The 17,167-nt window shown below is 72.1% G+C and overlaps 3 protein-coding genes across 9 annotated transcripts in view; 1 reads left to right on the plus strand and 2 right to left on the minus strand.

Annotated features, from left to right (window-relative positions):
* The window catches only part of LOC121068626 (phosphofurin acidic cluster sorting protein 1-like), a 50,756-nt gene extending 46,090 nt beyond the window's left edge, over positions 1-4,666 (plus strand). For both annotated transcript variants that reach the window (XM_040553966.1, XM_040553967.1), the window contains exons 14-24: positions 64-168; positions 1,155-1,261; positions 1,468-1,622; positions 1,709-1,819; positions 1,907-2,009; positions 2,665-2,707; positions 2,806-2,848; positions 2,934-3,075; positions 3,195-3,418; positions 3,636-3,749; positions 3,834-4,666. In XM_040553966.1, the coding sequence (XP_040409900.1) occupies positions 64-168; positions 1,155-1,261; positions 1,468-1,622; positions 1,709-1,819; positions 1,907-2,009; positions 2,665-2,707; positions 2,806-2,848; positions 2,934-3,075; positions 3,195-3,418; positions 3,636-3,749; positions 3,834-3,949 (1,263 nt within the window). In that variant the 3' untranslated portion in view covers positions 3,950-4,666. The remainder of the gene's footprint in view (positions 1-63; positions 169-1,154; positions 1,262-1,467; positions 1,623-1,708; positions 1,820-1,906; positions 2,010-2,664; positions 2,708-2,805; positions 2,849-2,933; positions 3,076-3,194; positions 3,419-3,635; positions 3,750-3,833) is intronic.
* A 194-nt stretch (positions 4,667-4,860) lies between these two features.
* On the minus strand, positions 4,861-15,092 carry LOC121068625 (cullin-9-like). Of its 6 annotated transcripts, none has more exons than XM_040553965.1 (29): positions 14,321-15,092; positions 13,837-13,991; positions 13,264-13,752; positions 13,002-13,137; positions 12,495-12,685; positions 12,011-12,365; positions 11,709-11,904; positions 11,384-11,591; positions 11,083-11,276; positions 10,784-11,001; positions 10,468-10,690; positions 10,207-10,312; positions 9,721-9,948; positions 9,494-9,584; positions 9,245-9,416; positions 9,028-9,133; positions 8,801-8,896; positions 8,539-8,714; positions 8,203-8,336; positions 7,950-8,126; positions 7,642-7,754; positions 7,375-7,557; positions 6,994-7,142; positions 6,662-6,884; positions 6,416-6,581; positions 6,179-6,324; positions 5,940-6,057; positions 5,324-5,526; positions 4,861-5,231 (listed from the first exon to the last, which is right to left on the minus strand). In XM_040553965.1, the coding sequence occupies exons 1-29, from the start codon at positions 14,961-14,963 to the stop codon at positions 4,947-4,949; spliced, it is 5,880 nt and encodes a 1,959-aa protein (XP_040409899.1). In that variant the 5' UTR covers positions 14,964-15,092; the 3' UTR covers positions 4,861-4,946. The 6 variants fall into 6 exon arrangements, 4 of the variants coding, with proteins under 4 accessions (XP_040409899.1, XP_040409895.1, XP_040409898.1 ...); XR_005818990.1 differs by having other exon boundaries at positions 5,030-5,231; positions 5,324-5,520; positions 7,371-7,557; XR_005818989.1 differs by having other exon boundaries at positions 5,030-5,231; positions 7,371-7,557.
* A 71-nt stretch (positions 15,093-15,163) lies between these two features.
* Positions 15,164-17,158, minus strand: MRPL2 (mitochondrial ribosomal protein L2). Its single transcript, XM_040553977.1, has 6 exons — positions 16,683-17,158; positions 16,171-16,294; positions 15,979-16,094; positions 15,785-15,895; positions 15,483-15,556; positions 15,164-15,399 (listed from the first exon to the last, which is right to left on the minus strand). Exons 1-6 carry the CDS (start codon positions 16,930-16,932, stop codon positions 15,181-15,183), a joined length of 894 nt encoding a protein of 297 aa, XP_040409911.1. The 5' UTR covers positions 16,933-17,158; the 3' UTR covers positions 15,164-15,180.
* Positions 17,159-17,167: the final 9 nt, after the last annotated feature.

A 17,167-nucleotide genomic window follows, 5' to 3' on the forward strand; every position in this document is an offset into this window, starting at 1 on the left:
TGCTGTCAGCAGGTCGCCTGGGGCAGCCTGCCGAGCCTAACTTTGGCGGTGGTGCTGTCGTAGGTGCCCCGAAAGTCTGTTTACGATCAGCTGAACCAGATCCTGGTCTCCGACGAGCATCTCCCAGAGAGCATCGTGCTGGTGAATGTCGCCGAGTGGCAGGGGCAGGTGAGTAGGTGCGAAGGGACCGGGGGGTTCTCCCGGCCGGGGCAGGGTGTCCTAGGGAACCCGGTGCCAGCTGGGCCCTCCTCTCCCCCCGCATGGCCCTTCTTGGGGGACACGGTGCACTTGCAGTGCAGAGCTGCATGCACAGGTCTGTCTGTCCACCTCCTCCATCGCTGCCGGGTCCCCAAAGCACAGCACCCAGAGCAGTCCCAGCAGAGATGTCTAACAGGATGCATGCCTCGTGCCCTCGCGGCTTGGTACTGGTTAGAGCTTTGCTGGATGCCGCAGCAGAGGTGCTGGACTCCCCCTGCTGGCACCAGGCCCCGGGGAGCAGAAGAGGCACTGTTCCCTGCTCAGGGATGGAAGGGCCTGCTGGAAAATCAAGGCAGGGCTTGTGGCAGGAGAAAAGCTCCTCGGGGAGAGGCGGTGGAGTCTTTCCCCAGGCTGCACATCCTTGGTGTGTTCCTGCTCTAGCTCTCATCCTGACAAGGGAAAAAGGAGTGATATCTGTTCCCAGACCTTGACATGGCCTCTTCCAAGCCCCCCAGTCTAGCACAGCAGCACCGTTCAGCTGCATGCAAACACCTGAAGAGACACACAAGCGTTTTGGAGTGCCATGGGAGAGAGCCAGAGAAGGGAACGAACAAAGGAGGGACTGAGCACAGAGCTGGGCCCTGCTCTGGGGTGGCAGGGCTAAGTCAGAGGGTCCCTTGATCAACCCCGTTATCTCAAGGAGCACAGCCCGGCTTCTGGGACAGCTGTGCCCTTGCCAGTGCAGGCTGGTGACCGCTGTGCTCAGAGACGAGAGCAGGGGCTGGGAGGAGCGGGGACACTCGGGTAAGCAGCCAGGGATGTCCAGGTGGTGGCAGTCCTCCCGTGCAGCGTGCGTGGGGACAGGGGCCCCAGCCCCATCCCAGTAGGGCCTGGGCAGGTGTGGCCCCTTGGGGCACCCGCGGCTTGGCTTCACCCCGGGCTCTCTACCTTGGCAGTACGTGAGCGAGCAGCTCCTGGCGCACAAGCAGCTGGTCGTGTCCACCTGCTCGGTGGCGGACATCCAGGCGGCCTTCAACACCACCGTCTCCCGCATCCAGCGATAGTGAGTGCAGCTCGGGCTCAGTCCGGCGGCTCCCTGCCGCTGCGGGGAAGGGCTGGGGAGGGCGCTGGTCCCCCCGGGGCTCGCTGGGATGCTGTGGCAGCAGTGGGCTTCTGATGTTGGCCTTGGCTGGCCTGGCAGGGCACGTCCCCGTGCCGCCTGCTGAGCCACCGAGGGTCCATCACGGTCTCCGTCTCTCCCTCTGGCAGCTGTAACTGTAACTCCCACATGCCTCCCCCGGTGAAGGTGGTTGTGGCAGGGGACCAGAGCTACCTGAGCGTGGTCCTCCGGTTCTTCGTGGAGCAGCTGGCCAGCAAGACGCCCGACTGGCTCAACTACCTTCGTTTCCTGCTTGTGCCACTGGGTGAGAGCCACCACGAGCCCGGCTTGTCCTCCCCCACCGCCCCAGGCCCCCCTGCCTGGAGCCAGCATCCCCCTTCTCGCCCGCAGGCTCCCACCCTCTCGCCAAGTACCTGGCCTCGGTGGATAACAAGTACAGCACTCTCTTCCTGGACACGGCGTGGCGGGAGCTGTTCAGCAGGGCTGAGCCGCCCACTGCAGGTGAGGAGCGGGGCCCGACGTGGCCGGCAGCGCCCCAAAGGGAAGCCCAGCAGCACTCGGTGCCCTCACCGCTCCCTGTGCCCGCAGACACTGTGGACATCGCGGGCCGCGTCACCCAGTTCATCGCCGGAGCCAGCCTCTCCCACCAGCTCCCCATCTCCGAGGCCATGCTGACGTACAAGCAGAAGAGGTGAGCGTAGCCCGGGGTCGCCTTTCCTGCCTCAGGGGCACGCGGGAGACGGGGGACAAGCTGAGTGAGGCCACGCGCTGCCCCTCCCCTGCCACCCCCTGGCGTGCACGGCCCCCGCAGCGGCTGCGGGACGGCGGGGACGGACTGCCTGGGCTGGGCTGGGCTGGGCTGGGGGCTGCGAGCCAGCACCGTGCTGCCCCGGGGGTTGACGCTCGTGTTCCAGCTGCACTCTCACCTCTCCCTTCTCTTGGTTTCTGGCACCCAAGGAAGAGAAGTCTCTATTTTGATTTTTATATCAGGTATTGGCTTGTGCTTGCTGTGCCGCTGCCTGGCCCGCCCTCCCTCCCCACCCCATGCGCGTCCGTCCCTCTTGCCGTGCAGAGGAGCCGCGGCCCCAGAGCGGGGCAGGGCTGCCCTCCCGCATGCAAGCCCTCTCCCGGCACCGGAGGGGCCGACTCCTTGCCTCCTTGTGTAGTGTGCCCTGTGCTGCCATGTCGGGGACAGGGTGTCCCAGGGGAGGGAGGGCAGAGAAGAGGGGCCCGGCGGCCAGGAGCCAGCTTCGGCCCCTGCCAGCGCGAGGGTCCCCGAGCCACGAGGCCGGCCAGCGTGGCAGTCGGCGCCCCCAGCCCCTGACCAGCCTTTCTTCCTTGCGCAGCCCCGACGAGGACTCCTGCCAGAAGTTTGTACCCTTCGTGGGGGTGAGTGTGAGGAGGAGCCGGTGGGCAACTGGGGCTGGGGGAGAGGGGTGGTAGCGCGTGGTGCTGGTGGGGCTCGTCTCACTTGTCTCTCCTTGCAGGTCGTGAAGGTGGGCCTGGTGGAGCAGTCCTTCAGCGCCTCCGGTGAGTCCCTGCCTCCCCTTCCTCACCACAGGGAGCTCCTCGGCGGTGTCCCCCAGCCCCCCTGACCCCCACTTTCCCTCCCCAGTGGACTCGGACGATGCCACAGCCTGCGCTCCCTCGCTGCTGAGCTCGACACCGACCGCCACTGGAGCAGCCCCCTACGGCAAGGAGACCGTGAGCACCCCGCCGCCCTCCCCGTCTGTCAGCAGCGGCCTCTCGGGGGCCGGGTAAGGAAGCGGGCGCTGGGGCACGAGGGTTTGGGGTGCTCCCAGGCCAGGCCGCCACGTCCCAGGGCTGCCCCGGGGCAGGCTTCAGCTGGGTTATGGGGTGTTCCCCTCTTGGCCAGGTCTCTGAGCCCCGGCGTGGAGGTGATGGGCCTGCAGGTGGACTACTGGACGACCCAGGGGCTGGACAGGAAGAAGGAGGGCGAGAAGAGGGAGACGGGCATCAAGAACACGCTCAAGAGCAACTTCCGCTCGCTCCAGGTCAGCCGCATCCCCGGCATAGGGGAGCTGGTGCCGCCCAGCACCATGGCCATGACCGTGGTCACCAAGGAGAAGAACAAGAAAGGTAACTCCTAAACCTGCCCTGGGGGGGGGGGGGGGGCTCTCCAGTTTTTGGGGCACAGCCAGTTGTAAAAAGGGCAGGGGGGGGAGCTTGTGGGAGGGCAGAGCTGGGACCTGGCACAGCAGGAACAAGGCGGTGAAGGCGGCCCTGGGGAGAGGGGTCCTGCCCCGGGCCGGGTGGGGACATCCTGACATTGGTCTTGTCTGGCCACGGCCCCCAGTGATGTTCCTGAGCAAGAAGCCGAAAGAGAAGGACCTGGAGCCCAAAAGCCAAGTCATTGAAGGGATCACACGCCTCATCTGCACAGCCAAGCACCAGAACACCATGTTGCGAGGTGAGGGGAGGCGCCAGCCCCACGGGGCCGCAGGCGCCAGAGCAGGGGGCCGGGGCTGCGCCTCACCGCCCCCTCTCCTCTCAGTCTCCATAGATGGGGTGGAGTGGAACGACGTGAAGTTTTTCCAGCTGGCAGCACAGTGGCCAACGCATGTCAAGTACCTCCCCGTGGGCATCTTCGGCTACTCGAAGAGCGTGTGAGACGCGGGGCAGCCCTGGGACGGAGCTGAGGAGGCGGCGGGCCAGACGTGCTCTCAGCCCAGCCCCTCCAGCTCTGCAGAGGGACCTCCACACCCACCCCGCTCCCCGGGGGCCGAGACCCGTGACGGTGAAGCCACTGAGACCGGCTCCACGCATCCTCCGACACCAGCCAGGGCACCACGCCATCTGCCTCCCCTCACCCCCAACAGCAGCCTGGGACAAGGGTTGGCACCGGCCAGCGGGGACCCTGGGGGTTCTCCGGGCCCCCCTTTTCCCCGCTGCGGTCGCCGGGGCCCCAGCTGGGCTGGGCCCGGGCAGCTTCCCAGCGCTGGAGCCACAACAGGGGCCGCTCAGCGTGGGGAGGGGGCGGTGGGCGGTGCTGAGCAGGGCCCCCTGCCCTCGACCAGCCCTCGCTGCTGTCCCCACGCTGCTGGGGCCTGGCCCTGCCCCACGGGGCCGAGCCTCAGCCACGCTCCTCGTCCCCCCGCAGCCGCGCTGCTGCGGCTGGCAAGGTGCTGCCGAGGCCGGCCCCAGGCTGCCGGGGGGTCACCCCTCATGTCCACATCCCTCCCCGACCAGCCCTGCCCCAGGGTGCTGCCAGCTGGAGGTGCGGCATGGGGGCACCTGGTTTTTTTTTTACAAGATTCTATTTTTTTTAAATTTATTGTACGGTTACTTTTCGGGATTAATTTTAATAAATTAATGCTGGTACCATTACGGCGGCGGTGGCGCGGCTCCCTCCATGCCCAAGGGCACGGCTCAGCAAGAACAAAACAGCATGAAGGTGGCAACCAGCACCTCTCCAGCAAGCAGGGCCACCTCAGGGAGGTGTGAAACCAGAGGCATAAGCCCACCACCTCCACCCCAGGGGCCAGCTGCAGCTCTCTGACAGATCAGCCACTGGGACTGGGTGCAGCTTGGCTCATCTATTCAAAATGGAAGTCCTCACGAAGGGCTGGGCCCAGCCGCTGTCCTGCTGGCCCAGCCTGGTCCTTATCTACCTGAAGGTGGAGAAAGTCTGCCTCCTTTCAGCAGCGGCTGGGCTTGCACCTGTCTTGATCTCTACAGTCTGGAAGGCAACTTGGGGCTGGGCCTGGGAGGTGGGGGGCGGTGGGGACTCAGCAGGGACGTACTCCAGGACGTGGGGCCTCCCTTCCTGGCGCCGCAGGTAGCCCTGGTTCAGCAGGTGCAGGACGCAGGACAGCACGTCCACGCTGTGGCAGCAGAAGCTCAGGAACTGCAGCCCCGGCCCCAGCTCACCCTTCTGACAGGCATCGATCACCTGCAACAGCGAGGGAGCTCTGCGCTGCAGGGCAGCACGCAGCACGGCACCCGGGCAGCCCCTCTCCGCCCCGCCACGTTCAGCCTCCATACCCTGAACACCAGGTTGTCGATGTGCAGCTGCTTCTCCGCCTTGAGGATGCGGGTGATGAGGCAGCAGAGGACGTTCCTCTTCCTCTCCAGGGCGCCGCTCTCAGCCCTCTCTGCCCGCAGGTACCTCTGCCGGGGCAGCAGCCTCAGGTGGCGGCCGGAGGCTTGGGCCAGGGCCGCCCGGTTCAGCCGCAGGGCACCTGGAGCTAGCACCCGGCCCACGGTCAGCCAGGCCCCGAGCTGGTCCCTGCAGGAGCCCCAGGGCGCCCGCGTGGCTGCTGCGCCCAGCCCGGGGCCTCCCACCGCTGCCGTCGCCCCAGGCCCCGGCCCCACACACGGCCCCGAGCCCCAGCGCCACACGGACCAAAGCCAAGACCCAACCACCCGCGTGGCCACACGCCCCCCGCGCTGCCCAGCCCCGATCCCCAGCCCCACGCACGCACCCACCCCAAAGCCCGGCCCCGCGCCCGCCCGCAGGCCCCAACCTCGTCCCCGGGGCTCAGCCCCAGCAGCCGGACTCGCCCCAGCCCACCCGCATCCCCCCCCGAGCCCCTCCGCCCCCACCCAGCGCCCAGGGGGCGGCCCAGCACCACCCGAGGGCGCCCAGCCCCGCGCTCACCCCCCAGCGCGCAGCTCCGCACCAGGACGCCCTCGCCCTCGGTCAGCGGTGCCAGCGCCTGCTGCAGCAGCTCTGCAGGGAGCCCCGTGGCCCGCAGCAGGGACTCCACGGCCACCTCCTGCGGGAGGGGAACAACGGCCAGGCGAGAACCTCAGCGCCCGGAGACCCCCAGAAGGGGGGCACGGCCCCGCTCGGCCCCGGCCCCGGCTGCACCCCCGCCTCCGCGGCCCCGCTCCTACCTCGGCGCCGTTGAAGCGCAGCAGGACGTACATCTGCAGCGTGGACACGTGCAGGACGCAGTCTCCGAACCGCAGCTCGGCGCGGCCCAGCCACGTCCACTGCAGCCGCCGGGGCCTCGTGCACGCCCAGCCCCGCTGGCTCTGGCCTGCCGGGGGACACCAGCGCCAGGGCCGGGCAGCGCTGCCGGGCGTCCCCCGCGCCCAGCGGCGCCGCCGGGCGCCCCCCGCGACACTCACTCTGCCCGCAGAAGGCGGCGAAGTCGCCCAGCGGGGAGCTCAGCGCCGCCGAGAAAAACCTCCCGGGCTCGTCCATGTGGCACAGCGGGGACACGGGCCAGCAGCGCGGGGACAGGGCCAGCACCGTCACCTCCGGAGCGTCCGCCGCCGAGGCCTCCCCCGGCGCCTGGGCACGCGGACACGAGGCAGCTCAGGACCCCACGAGGAACGCGGCGGCCCCCGGCCCAGCCCCGCCGCCCCGCTCACCTCGTCCTCGGGGCCCTCCGGGCCCGCGCCCAGCTCCAGCAGCCGCTTGTCCCGCTCCTGCAGCTGGAAGAGGCGAAACTGCTGCTGGAGCTCCTCCGACTCGGCCAAGTCGCTCAGCATCTCCTGGGGGAAGCGGCGGGGGAAGCACAGCCCGATCTGCTCCAGGACGGCCCCTTCCAGCCACGAGGGGCCCTGCGCCAGGAGCCGGTCCCCCAGGTACAGCCTGCCGCGGCCACCGGCGCAGGTCAGGGCCGCCGCCGCCACCCAGCCCCGGCCTCGCCCCCAGCCTGCGGGCCCTGCGCCGGGCCCTGCGGGGCCGCGGCCGCCCTCACCGGTAGAAGTGCTCGAAGGTGTGGGCGAACTCCAGGCCGCTGAAGACGACGAAGGGCTCCAGGATCTGCTGCAGCAGCCCCGTGCTGCCCGCGGCCCCGTGGAGCTCCTGCATCTTCCCGTCGAGGTAGCGGGCAAACTGCTCGCTCGCCTGCGGGGGACGGGGCTGGGTGTGCGGGGGGCTCACGGGGTGGGCACAGCACGGGGACGGGGCAGCAGCCCCGCAGGGAGCGGGGGGAAGCCCCCGGGGCTCCCGGCAGGGGATGAGGGCCCCTGGCACGGCCCCGCACAGAGCTCCGTGCCCGCGGCTGGGCACGGGCGCCCTCAAGGGCCCCGGGACGGCCACTGGGGCCCGGTGCTGGCGCCGCGTTGCCTGGACTCACGTGCAGGGCGGTGAGGAAGGAGAGCTGCAGCAACGCCCCCGCGAAGCCCTGGCCCAGGGCCACCACGAAGGCAGCCTGCTGCCCAAAGAGCTCCTCCGTGGCGCCGCGCAGGCGCCGGTACAGCCCGCAGTATCGCTCCACCGCATCTGGCGCCTGCCCCGCCGCCTCCAGGAACCGCTGCACCTGCGGGGAACGGCACCGGAGGGGTGAGCACCCGCAGCCCCGTCCCGCCGACACCTCCCGCCCCCCGGCCGGCCCCAGCCCTACCTGCTGCTGCACCACGCCGCGCCAGCACTGCGCGATGCCCCACAGGCCGCTCGGCTTCTGCGCCGCCGCCGCCGCCCTGGGCGGCGCCTCCTTGTTCCTGCCCTCCTGCCCGCCTGCCGGGGGACAGCCGGGGCTCAGCGCGGCCTCGCGGGCAGGCCCCGCGCACGGAGCGCCAGCAGCACGGCCACGGGGGAGGCACGGCCGCGAGCCCGCCCTGCGCCTCAGGGCCCTCCGCAGAGCCCCCCGTGGCTCCCCACGGCTGCAGCCCGGGACTCGCGGCCCCTTCCCGAGGGCAGCCCCTCGCTCACCCGCCGCCCTCGCCTCCTCCAGCTCCACGCCGCCAGGGTCCACGTGCACCAGGAGCTGGGTCAGGAGCCGCACGCAGGAGCCAAAGGCGGCGCCGCGGGCCGGGGGGCGCTGGGGCGGCTCCCCGCGCCCCAGGTACTCGCTCAGCAGCCAGGCCAGGGGGCTGACGCCGCTGGGGTCTGCGAGGCCACAGGGACTCAGGGCGGGCGCCTCAGGACGGGGCAGCGCGGGGAGGGGCCCGGCCCGAGCGGGTACCTGGGCTGGTGATGCTCTGCACCAAGGGGCTCACCAGGGCCTCCCAGCACGTCCTGCCCAAGGCCCGGGCCGCCTCGTCGTCAGGAAGGAAGCGCTCGGCGAAGTCTTGCTCGTGCCGCAGCGCCCGGTTCAGCCTGCAACAGCGAGCGGGCAGCACGCCGCGGCACCGGGCGCCGCCGGCGGGCACGGCCTCCCCCAGGAAAGGGCTCGCGGGCCGGCACCCCCGGCAGCACGCCCCCAGCCAGGGACCTCCCGGCCGGCGCGGGACACCCCCGCTGCTCCTGCGGCCCCTCTCGGGCTGCCAGCGGCGGGGGGCACGGCCGGGAGGGAACTCACTTGCCAAAGAGCTGCAGCAGCCGCCCCCGGTCCCGGCGGATCTCCTGGCACCAGGCGAGCGCCCGGGCGGTGCAGCAGAGGAACGTCCGCCGGCACAGCTGCTCCCTGAAGACGGGCCAGAAGGTGGGCTTGGGCCCCAGCACCTCGATGCCGCGCACACGCGTGTCGATGCCGCCCTGCGGGAGAGCGCGGCCCTCAGCTCCTCGCGCACGGCCCCGCTGCCCTGCGCCGCCAGCCCCCGGGCTGGCCCCCGGCTCCCCACCTGCTGGCACCGCTTCACCCGGATCTGGATGACGGGCCAGAAGCGCGTCATGTTCTTCAGCAGCACCACCCTGCTGGCCGACGGCAGCACGGTCACCTGCAGGCACACGGCGAGCCCTCAGCGTGCTGCGCGGCGAGCGCCCGCCGCCCCCACGCTCCCCGTGCCAGACCCTCTCGGGGCAGCGCCAGGAGCAGCCGCGTGGCCCGAGCAGCCCGGGCGAGACTCACGGCGTTGAGCACCGTCCCGATGGCGGCAGGGCTGTCTCCCCCCAGCACCACCACGCGGGCCGGCATGTAGCTCGAGTCCTCGCTGGCCACCAGCATGCTCATCTCCCTGCAGCGCAGTAAACACAGCACGGATGGGACCCACGGGGCAGGGCTCGCGCAGAGCCCCGAAGCCGCCTCCTCCCTGCACAGCCCCTGCCCCCCGGGCCCCCAGCCCGACCTGACCACCACCCCGCACTGCATGTGCACAGTGATGAAGTGGGAGCCGGTGCTGCCGTTCGACTCCCAGTAGGTCTTGGGGTTCCTGTCCGTGAGCTTGCTGGCGCGGTGCGGGTTGGAGGAGACCTGCACCTTCTCCCAGCACTTGTCCTCCTTCACCTCCACGCTGGAGCCTGCGGGCAGAGCGCGCGGAGCCTCCAGCTGCCAGCCCACGCACAGCAGGCACGGGGGCCCCGCTCCCCACGCTCACCTCGGCACAGGTTGCGCAGAAAGACGTCGAAGAAGGGGATGCTGATGGGCCGCTGGCTCCGGCGGTGCTCCTCGATCTGCCCCAGCACCAGCTGGGGGACGGGGGCGGGCGGTTACTGGGGGCCTGCCTCCTCCTCCCCCTCGCCCGCTGCGGCGGGCGGAGCGCCGGGGGGCCGCCCCAAGACCCAGGGCCCCGCGCCGACGGGCTCCCCAGCTGCCCAGGCCCACCTGGATGCAGCCAGCCAAGATGCTGCCCGTCAGCGTCCTGTGGAGGCCGGCGAACTTCTCGCAGTCGCGCAGCAGCTCCAGCAGGGCCGGCGCCGTCGGCACGGCCGAGCTGTGTTTCTCCAGGGCTTTGGCCAGGGCCTCGCGGGCGCCCGCGCGGCACATGGCCACCGCGCAGTCCTTGCTGGCGGCGGCCAGGCGGTGCAGGAAGCCGACGACCTCCTGCACCACCTGCGGAGGAGGCGGCCCTGAGCGGCCAGCCCGGCACCGGCAGCCCGCGGGGCCCCACCAGCGCCGTGCCGCAGCGCTCCTGCCCCTCTCCAAAGCGACCAGGCTGCCGCTGGGCACGCGGCCACCGGGATGCGGTTGTCACAGCTGCTCCCAGTGCGTGCCACGAGGCCGGGCTGCGGCGGGCAGGGGCCCCGACGCACCCCCCGGCACAGCCAGCAAAGCCGTCCCTGCCCGCCGGCAGTGCCGGGGCGCCCTCACCTCCCGGTCGCTGCCGTGGGTGCTCAGGGAGGACAGGCAGGGCTCCACGCACTCGTGCCAGGGCAGCGCGTCCTCCCGGTAACCGTCCAGGAACTTGTTCAGGATCCTGAGCGACGGACGGGGCCCGCTCAGGACACGGCACGCAGACAGCCCCGCCAGGGGCAGCCCCGCCGCCCTGCTCCTCCTGCCGGGCCGGGGCCGAGCCCGCAGGGGCGCGTCCCGCAGGGCCCCCAGATCCCCTCGCAGCCCCTCCGGCCCCACCTGAGGATCCGCAGGCCGACGGTCTTCTCGGCCCCCAGCAGCTCCAGGCTGCGCAGCAGCATTTGGAAGCACCGGCGCTCCTGCGGCCGCGGGGACGCCTCGCCGGAGGGGACGGGGCCCCCGCCGCAGAGCTGCCGCTCCAGGGCCACCACCACGTCCTCGGACAAGGCGCCGTCCCCCGGGCTGCCCGCGGGCTCCCTCGCCTCCAGCAGCGCCTCCGCGCCTGCGGGACCAGGACCGCGGAGGTGGCGGGCCCAGCCCAGGCACCGTGCCCCCGCGGGGCCGTGGCACGGGGAGGGGGCGCGGCCGCAGGTACCTGGGGTCTCGGGGCCCAGGGGCAGCCGGTGCTCCGCCAGGCAGTTGATCACGCCGAGGGCCAGCAGCGCGGTGGGGCCGCCGGCGCCCTGCCCGTCCCGCCAGCAGCTCTGCAGCAGCGCGGGGAGCTCGCCGCTCACCAGCTGCTCCGCCAGGCCCCGGTGGCCGTCCACCAGCATCTTCAGCACCAGCAAGCCGTTCCGCACGCCCGAGGAGCCCCTGCGGGGACACGGCGACGTGGAGCCGCCCTCAGCCCCCCCGGACCCGCGGCCGCCCGCCCGCCCCGGGCCCCGTCCCTACCCCGGGACGCTCCGCATGGCGCGCACGGCGGCGGGGATGGCGCTCAGCAGGCCTGGTGAGCCCTCGCCGCAGGCGGAGCCGATGCTGGCGAAGACCTCCCGCATCAGCTGCGCGTCGCCGTGGCTCAGGGGCGAGGGCTTCCCGACGGCACCTCCGGGCTCGCCGGCCCCGGCTCCCACCAGCACCTTCAGGGCCTGCGGGGCCCAGGGCGGCTCAGGGGGCGGCGGGCGCCTCCGCCGCCCGCGGGCCGGCCCCAGCCCGGCCCCGCCGCCCGCGGCGTCCCCTCGGCCGCGCTGCTCACCGCCAGGCCCGCCTGCTGCACCAGGGCGGAGGCGGCGTGCTGCCGCATGCAGGCCAGCACGGCCCGCACGCCGCCCTCCATGGCGAAGGGCACGCGCCAGTCGCGCCTCTCCATCAGCAGGGCCACCAGCCGCAGCGCCAGCACCACCAGGCGCTTCTCGGCCGCCTCGGCGCTCAGCAGCTCCACCGCCGCCTTCACCAGCTTCTCCCTGCGCGCAGAGGGCGCCTCAGGAGGGGGCCCCGGCGCCCAGGCCCTCCGGCCGCCTTGCCCTGCCCGCGTCGGGGAGCGCCCCAGCGGGCAGCACCCGCGCGGCTCCCCCACGCACCTGGTCCCCGGCCCGCCCCGGGCCTCGCCGCCCTCCTGCCGCTCCGGCTCCGGCTCCTCCTGCAGGACCCTCACCATGTGCCGCAGCCCAGCCACGCGCAGCTCCGCCTCGCAGCCGCTGCTCCGGATCGCCTCCGCCACCTGCGCCACCTCCTCCAGCGAGCCCCTGCTGCTCGCCCCCTCGCAGCTGCCGCACGCTGCCGGAGGGAGGCCGGGCCGTCAGGGCGGCAGCAGCGCCCGCAGCCCCAGCGCCCGCAGCCCCGCGCAGCCGCCGGCGCCCTGCCCGTGCCCCGGGGGCTTCACCTCTGCTCTCCGCCGCCTCCGGGAAGCGCAGCCCTTCCCTCTCCAGCAGCTCGCCGAACAGCCGGGCATCCGACTCGAGCACCGCACAGACGCCGTCCTCGTCCTTCGCTGCCTCGGCCGGCGCGGCTCCAGGGCCAGCGCTCCCGCAGCCGGCACCCTCCGAGGACGCCGCGGGGCTGCCCCCGCCGTCCCGCTCGGCCCCCCTGCCCGGCCAGCATTTGCCGTAGACGCGGGAGCCGCGCAGGCGGCCCCGGGCGCTGCCCCGGCTCCGCTCCTCCAGCACCCGCAGCACCTTCCGGGCCAGCCCCACGGGCACCGGCAGCCGGATCAGGGCCTCCTCGTCCGGCCCCGGCAGCTGCACAGGCGGGGCCGCGTCAGCCCTCACGGACGCGGACCCCGCGCCCCCCGCGACGGCCAGGACCCAGCCGGACGCCGAGGCTGCACCGCCGCGGCGCCCCGCTCCCTCCCCTCCCTCACCCCCCACCTGCTCTGCCTGCTCCCGCTGCACGAGGCCGGCGATCTCCTCCTGCTCCTGCGCTTCCAGCTGCTTCACGAAGAAGAGCAGCTCCCACCACTCGGCACGGCTCAGCGTCTCCGCAGCCTTGCTCGGCTGCTCCCCCAGGTACGGCAGGGAGTACAGCCCCCCCAGGGGCTTGGAGAAGAACGGCTGCGCGACTGCAGGACAGCAGAGCGAGGAGGGGCAGCGTCAGCTCCGCCGGCTCCCCCTCTGCTGCAGGCCCCTCGCTCCCACACAGAGCTCACGTGCAGCCGGGGCACGAGGGGTCCCCGCCTCCCCCAGCCTGCCACGGGAATGGGAGGCGACAGGAGGGAGGGAATGTGCCAGGAGCAGAAGCACGGAGCTGAGGGCTCTGCCAAACTGCTCCCACAGCGCCTGGACCAGGGCAAGGCTCGGTCACCCAGCACCAGCAGCACCCACAGCGCCAGCAGGGCTGGTTAGAAGAGATGAAGACCCAGCCAACGCGATGCTCACCCGCTGCCAGTTTTTGGCTGTTTGTCAGCGTCGTTCCCCTCTGCCGGCCCTCCTGCTCCTCCTGCCCCGAAGAGCCGATGATCTCCACCATGTGCCAGTGAACCCAGTAAGTGCAGCCCAGGGCTTGCCAGTACACCTGCGGAGGAGAGCACAGCACAGAGGTGACGGAGGGAACAGAAGACAACCCGTGCTGCCCCCACGCAAGGCTCCACAGCAGCGCTGAGAGGCCTCTCGTTGGCCCCGTCCTCCCAGCGGCAGGTACCTGCACGGGCGGCGTGCCGTCGTTGCTCTGGCGAAACTCGCCCTCGTCCCCCGCGCTGACCTGCTCGTAGTCCTCCAGCAAGCGCACCCGCATGCCGCGCACCAGGTGCGCCCGCACGTACTCCACGTAGCTGCTGCGGCTCGGGAAGGCCGAGCGCGTCTTGAAGGCGCTGGGCTCTTTCGGTGGGGGAGCGGGGGCTGCCTGGGCAGCGGTGCAGGATGCGGCCCCGTGCTGGAAGATGGAGCGGGCGGTGCGAGGCTTCGCCTCCTGTCGGGCCGGCGGCTCTGGCTCGTGGCTGTGCTCCCAGCCCATGGCACGCAGCAGCTCCACGATGAGGCCGGCCATCGCCATGCTGAACTCAAACTCCTGCTTCACGCGGCTGCTCTCCGGCTGCTCCCCGCCCTGCTCCTCGCCGCTGCCGAGCTCGTCCAGGAGGGAAGTGACGCGCAGGTAGCGCTTCACCAGGGTGAACAGCTGCTTCCCGGGGATCTGCAACGGGCAGGGCCCTCAGGGGTTGCCTGGCTGAGCGCCTCCACCCCGGCTCGCTCCCCCGAGCCCAGGATCTTCCACTACCTGTGGAAGGTGGATGCCCTCGAAGGACATGCAGTGCTCTTCTGCCGATGTCGTCTCAGCAAACAGCTCCAGCAAGGTGTAGCGGCTGTCAAAGTCCATGTGCTGCTCGACGCCATCCTGCTGGCTCAGGGACAGCAGGACATAAGCCCAGCTCCCTGTAAGAGCAACAGAAACCCTTCAGGCCCCCTAAAGGCACCCCTCATGCCACTCTCAGACACATGAGAGAGAAAACATTTCTCTCTCTTGTGCATGTGTCCTTCAAGGACTACACGCCAGCTACTGGGGAGAGCTGTGTATGTGGGGAGCAATCTGGCACCAGCAACTGGGGTGGCCAGGGGCGTCTCGGTGCCGGTGACAGGAGCACGGGGGGGCTCTGAGCCACCCGCCACCACAGTGGGAACAGCGTGTGTCCCCAAAATCAGCTACCGGGGGGACTGCCATGAACGAGCCCCACGGCACCCTGCTTGCCTCCCAGCCCCCCCACCTGCGTCGTGCGAAGCCAGGGCCCTCAGCATCTTGCCGGCGCTGCGGCAGATCTGCTTCTCCTTGTGGCACAGCATCTTCGCCAGCAGGTCGAGGGCTCCCGTCTCCCTGAAGGCGCCCGCCAGCGAGCCGATGCCGGCGTAGGCGCTCAGCACGTGCATGGTGTTGAGCACGGAGGCGGCCTCGGGGGCCCCGGTGCCGCCCAGCTGCCGGCCGGCTCGCCGCACCAGGCTCCCGACGTCGGCCTCCATCTCCCGCAGCGAGGCTTCGTCCGGCGCCGCGCCGCCCGCGGGGGACGGGCCGGCCGCCCTCTCCTCCTCGGCCCGCGGCCCCGCCGGCTTCCCCTCGCCCAGCAGCGCCGGGCAGCTGGCGCACACCTCCTCCGCGGACATCCACAGCGACACGCTCCCGGCATCGGGCCCCGCGGAGGAGCCGCCGCCCGCCGCTCGCTCCTCCGAGCGGACGAGGCTCCACCGGACCAGGTACTGCGGCTGGCCGTCGTGGCCTCGCCGCTGCCGCAGCAGCTCCCGCGGGCAGGCCTGCAGCTCGGGGCCCAGCGGCACCAGCAGGCCGGTACCGGGGGTACCGGGGGTACCGGGGGGCCCAGGCCCAGGCCCCGGAAGCGGAGGCTGCAGCGCTCGCATGATGTCAGAGAGCACCGGGCAGCCGTGACGTCACGCAGCGAGCATCCCCGCCGCCACCGGGACCGGCTCGCAGGGCGAGCGGCTCCGCGCTGCTTCCGGGTGTGCGGCAGGGCGCGCATGCGCGAGGGGAGGGACGGACGGGGGCTGGGCTCTGCGAGTCCCCTCCCCCCCCGTTCATTAACGGCAATAACACACCGGCGGAGGCGCACACACCGCTTTATTGGCCCGGCGTGGATGCCACGCGGGGCAAGTGCACGTAGCTCTTGAGGGGCGGCAGCGGCCTGATCTTGCGGCCGGCCCAGCCGCCCTTGCGGTGCCACAGCCCCGTGTGCGGGCGCTTGCCCAGCCAGCGGTTGCGGCCCGCCTTGCCGATCACCCGCTTGTTGTGGTCGACGTTGGAGACGCGGCCCACCGTGGCCACGCAGGTCTCCAGCACCTGGGGGGCAGAGGAGAGCCGTGAGCCCCCCGCTGTGAGCTAGGGGCCAGGCGGTTGGGGAAGGGCTGGCACGGCTCCGCTACCTGTATTTGCCTCTTGGAGGGCAGCTGCACGATGGCCGTCCCGTTCACCTTCCGCAGCAGCACCCCACAAGTCCCTGCAGCGGGCGAGAGGAGGAGGGAGCAGTGCTGAGCGGCAGGACTTTGTCCCAAACCACGGGGAGCACGTCCTCAAGCACCCGTGCCCCTCGTGCAGCACCTCCTCCAGAGGACAGACCCTCAGGGACACCATCGGGAGGCAGCGTCACGCGGCTGTCCCCACCCCTACAGAGTGTGGCTTTGGGGAGAGGAGAGGACAGCCAGCGGGTGCCCCCGCGCAGACGCACCGGCCGCGCGGATGTACTGCGCTCCCTTGCCGGGGTGGCTCTCCAGGTTGCAGATCAGCGTGCCCACGGGCAGGGCCCCCAGCGGGTAGGCGTCCCCTTCGTTGGCTGACACTGCGGGGGAGAAACCGGTGAGCGCGGCACGGAGCGGCCAGCGAGCCCCCAGCAGGGCCGGCACGCAGCCCTGGGGCGTGCACCTGCCATCCTGCTGATGTGGGACGAGTTCTTGATGATATCCCCCGGCTGCATGTTCTCCGTGGCGATGATCCAGCGCTTCCGATTGCCGCCGGCCACCAGCGCGATGTCGGCCGACCTGCGGGGGAAAGGCGCGGGCGGTCAGAGCGGGGCTGACCGCGCCGCAGGACCTGCCCGTGGTGCCCGGCACTCACCTGCACGGGTCGTATCGCACGCTGATGACCTTCTCGGTGCCCTCCTCGTAGCGCAGCCGCTGGAAGTCGATCATGCGGTACCGGCGCTTGTGGCCCCCGCCGATGCCCCGCACACGGATGCGACCTGTGGGATGGGGGGGGTGGCTCCACACGGGTCGGGGTCCCCTCAGCCCCCCGGGTCCCCCCCAGCCCCAGTGCCCCCCCCCCAGGTCCCCTCAGCCCCCCGGTGCCCCCCCTCACCCTCTGGGTCCCCTCAGCCCCCCGGTGTCCTCCTCAACCCCCTGGGATCCCCTCAGCCCCCCCGGTGCCCCCCTCAGCCCTCCTCAGCCCCCGGGTCCCCTCAGCCCCCAAGGTCACCTCAGCCCCCCAGTGCCCCCCATCGCCCCGGTGCCCCCCCCCCCCAGATCCCCTCAGCCCCCGGGTCCCCCTCAGCCCCCCGAGTCCCCCTCAGCCCCCCGGTGCCCTCAGCCCCCGGTGCCCCCTCAGCCCCCCGGTGCCCCCCCGGTGCCCACCTGTGTGGTCGCGCCCCCCCGTCTTCCTCATGCCCACGGGCCGCACCGTGTACTTGACGCGGCACTTCCACATGGGGTCGGTGGTGCAGCGCGCCGCCGAGGCGCTCAGGCAGCGGCAGGCGGCCGCCAGGGCCCCGCCGGGCGGCGATATCGCGACAGGCCGGGCGGCGGCGACAGCGGCGACAGCGGCGGCGCGGGGAGCCGACAACGCGAGCGCCCCCATGGCCCGGCACAGCGCGGCGGCCGCCATCTTGCGCGCCGCTCCCCCCCCCCCCCCCCGCCTCCCGCGCCACCACTGCGCGTGCGCGTCGCGGCTACGGGCGAGAGGGAGAGGTCACGGGGAGGGGGCGTGGTCACGGGGAGGGGGCGTGGCCAGGCGCCCGGTGGGGGCGTGGCTCCGCTCCCGGTGTTGGCGCGAGGGGGCGCGCGGGCGCCGGTGGCGGCTGGCGGCGGCCATGTCGCGTTTAAAGGGGCCGCGCCGCTGA

This window comes from Cygnus olor, chromosome 3 (genome assembly GCF_009769625.2).
Source record: "Cygnus olor isolate bCygOlo1 chromosome 3, bCygOlo1.pri.v2, whole genome shotgun sequence".
Lineage (NCBI taxonomy): Eukaryota > Metazoa > Chordata > Aves > Anseriformes > Anatidae > Cygnus > Cygnus olor.

Bases quoted from the DNA above. Each gene is read 5' to 3' on its own strand.
- LOC121068625 (XM_040553965.1), bottom strand. From the start codon at position 14,963: ATGCGAGCGCTGCAGCCTCCGCTTCCGGGGCCTGGGCCTGGGCCCCCC. The intron at 13,753-13,836 runs GTAGTGGAAGAT...TGCCCGTTGCAG, and splicing joins AGGGCATCCACCTTCCACAG to ATCCCCGGGAAGCAGCTGTT. The intron at 5,232-5,323 runs GTATGGAGGCTG...TCGCTGTTGCAG, and splicing joins TCGACAACCTGGTGTTCAGG to GTGATCGATGCCTGTCAGAA.
- MRPL2 (XM_040553977.1), bottom strand. From the start codon at position 16,932: ATGGCGGCCGCCGCGCTGTGCCGGGCCATGGGGGCGCTCGCGTTGTCG. The intron at 16,295-16,682 runs GTGGGCACCGGG...CCCATCCCACAG, and splicing joins GGGGGGGCGCGACCACACAG to GTCGCATCCGTGTGCGGGGC. The intron at 16,095-16,170 runs GTGAGTGCCGGG...TTTCCCCCGCAG, and splicing joins GTGCGATACGACCCGTGCAG to GTCGGCCGACATCGCGCTGG.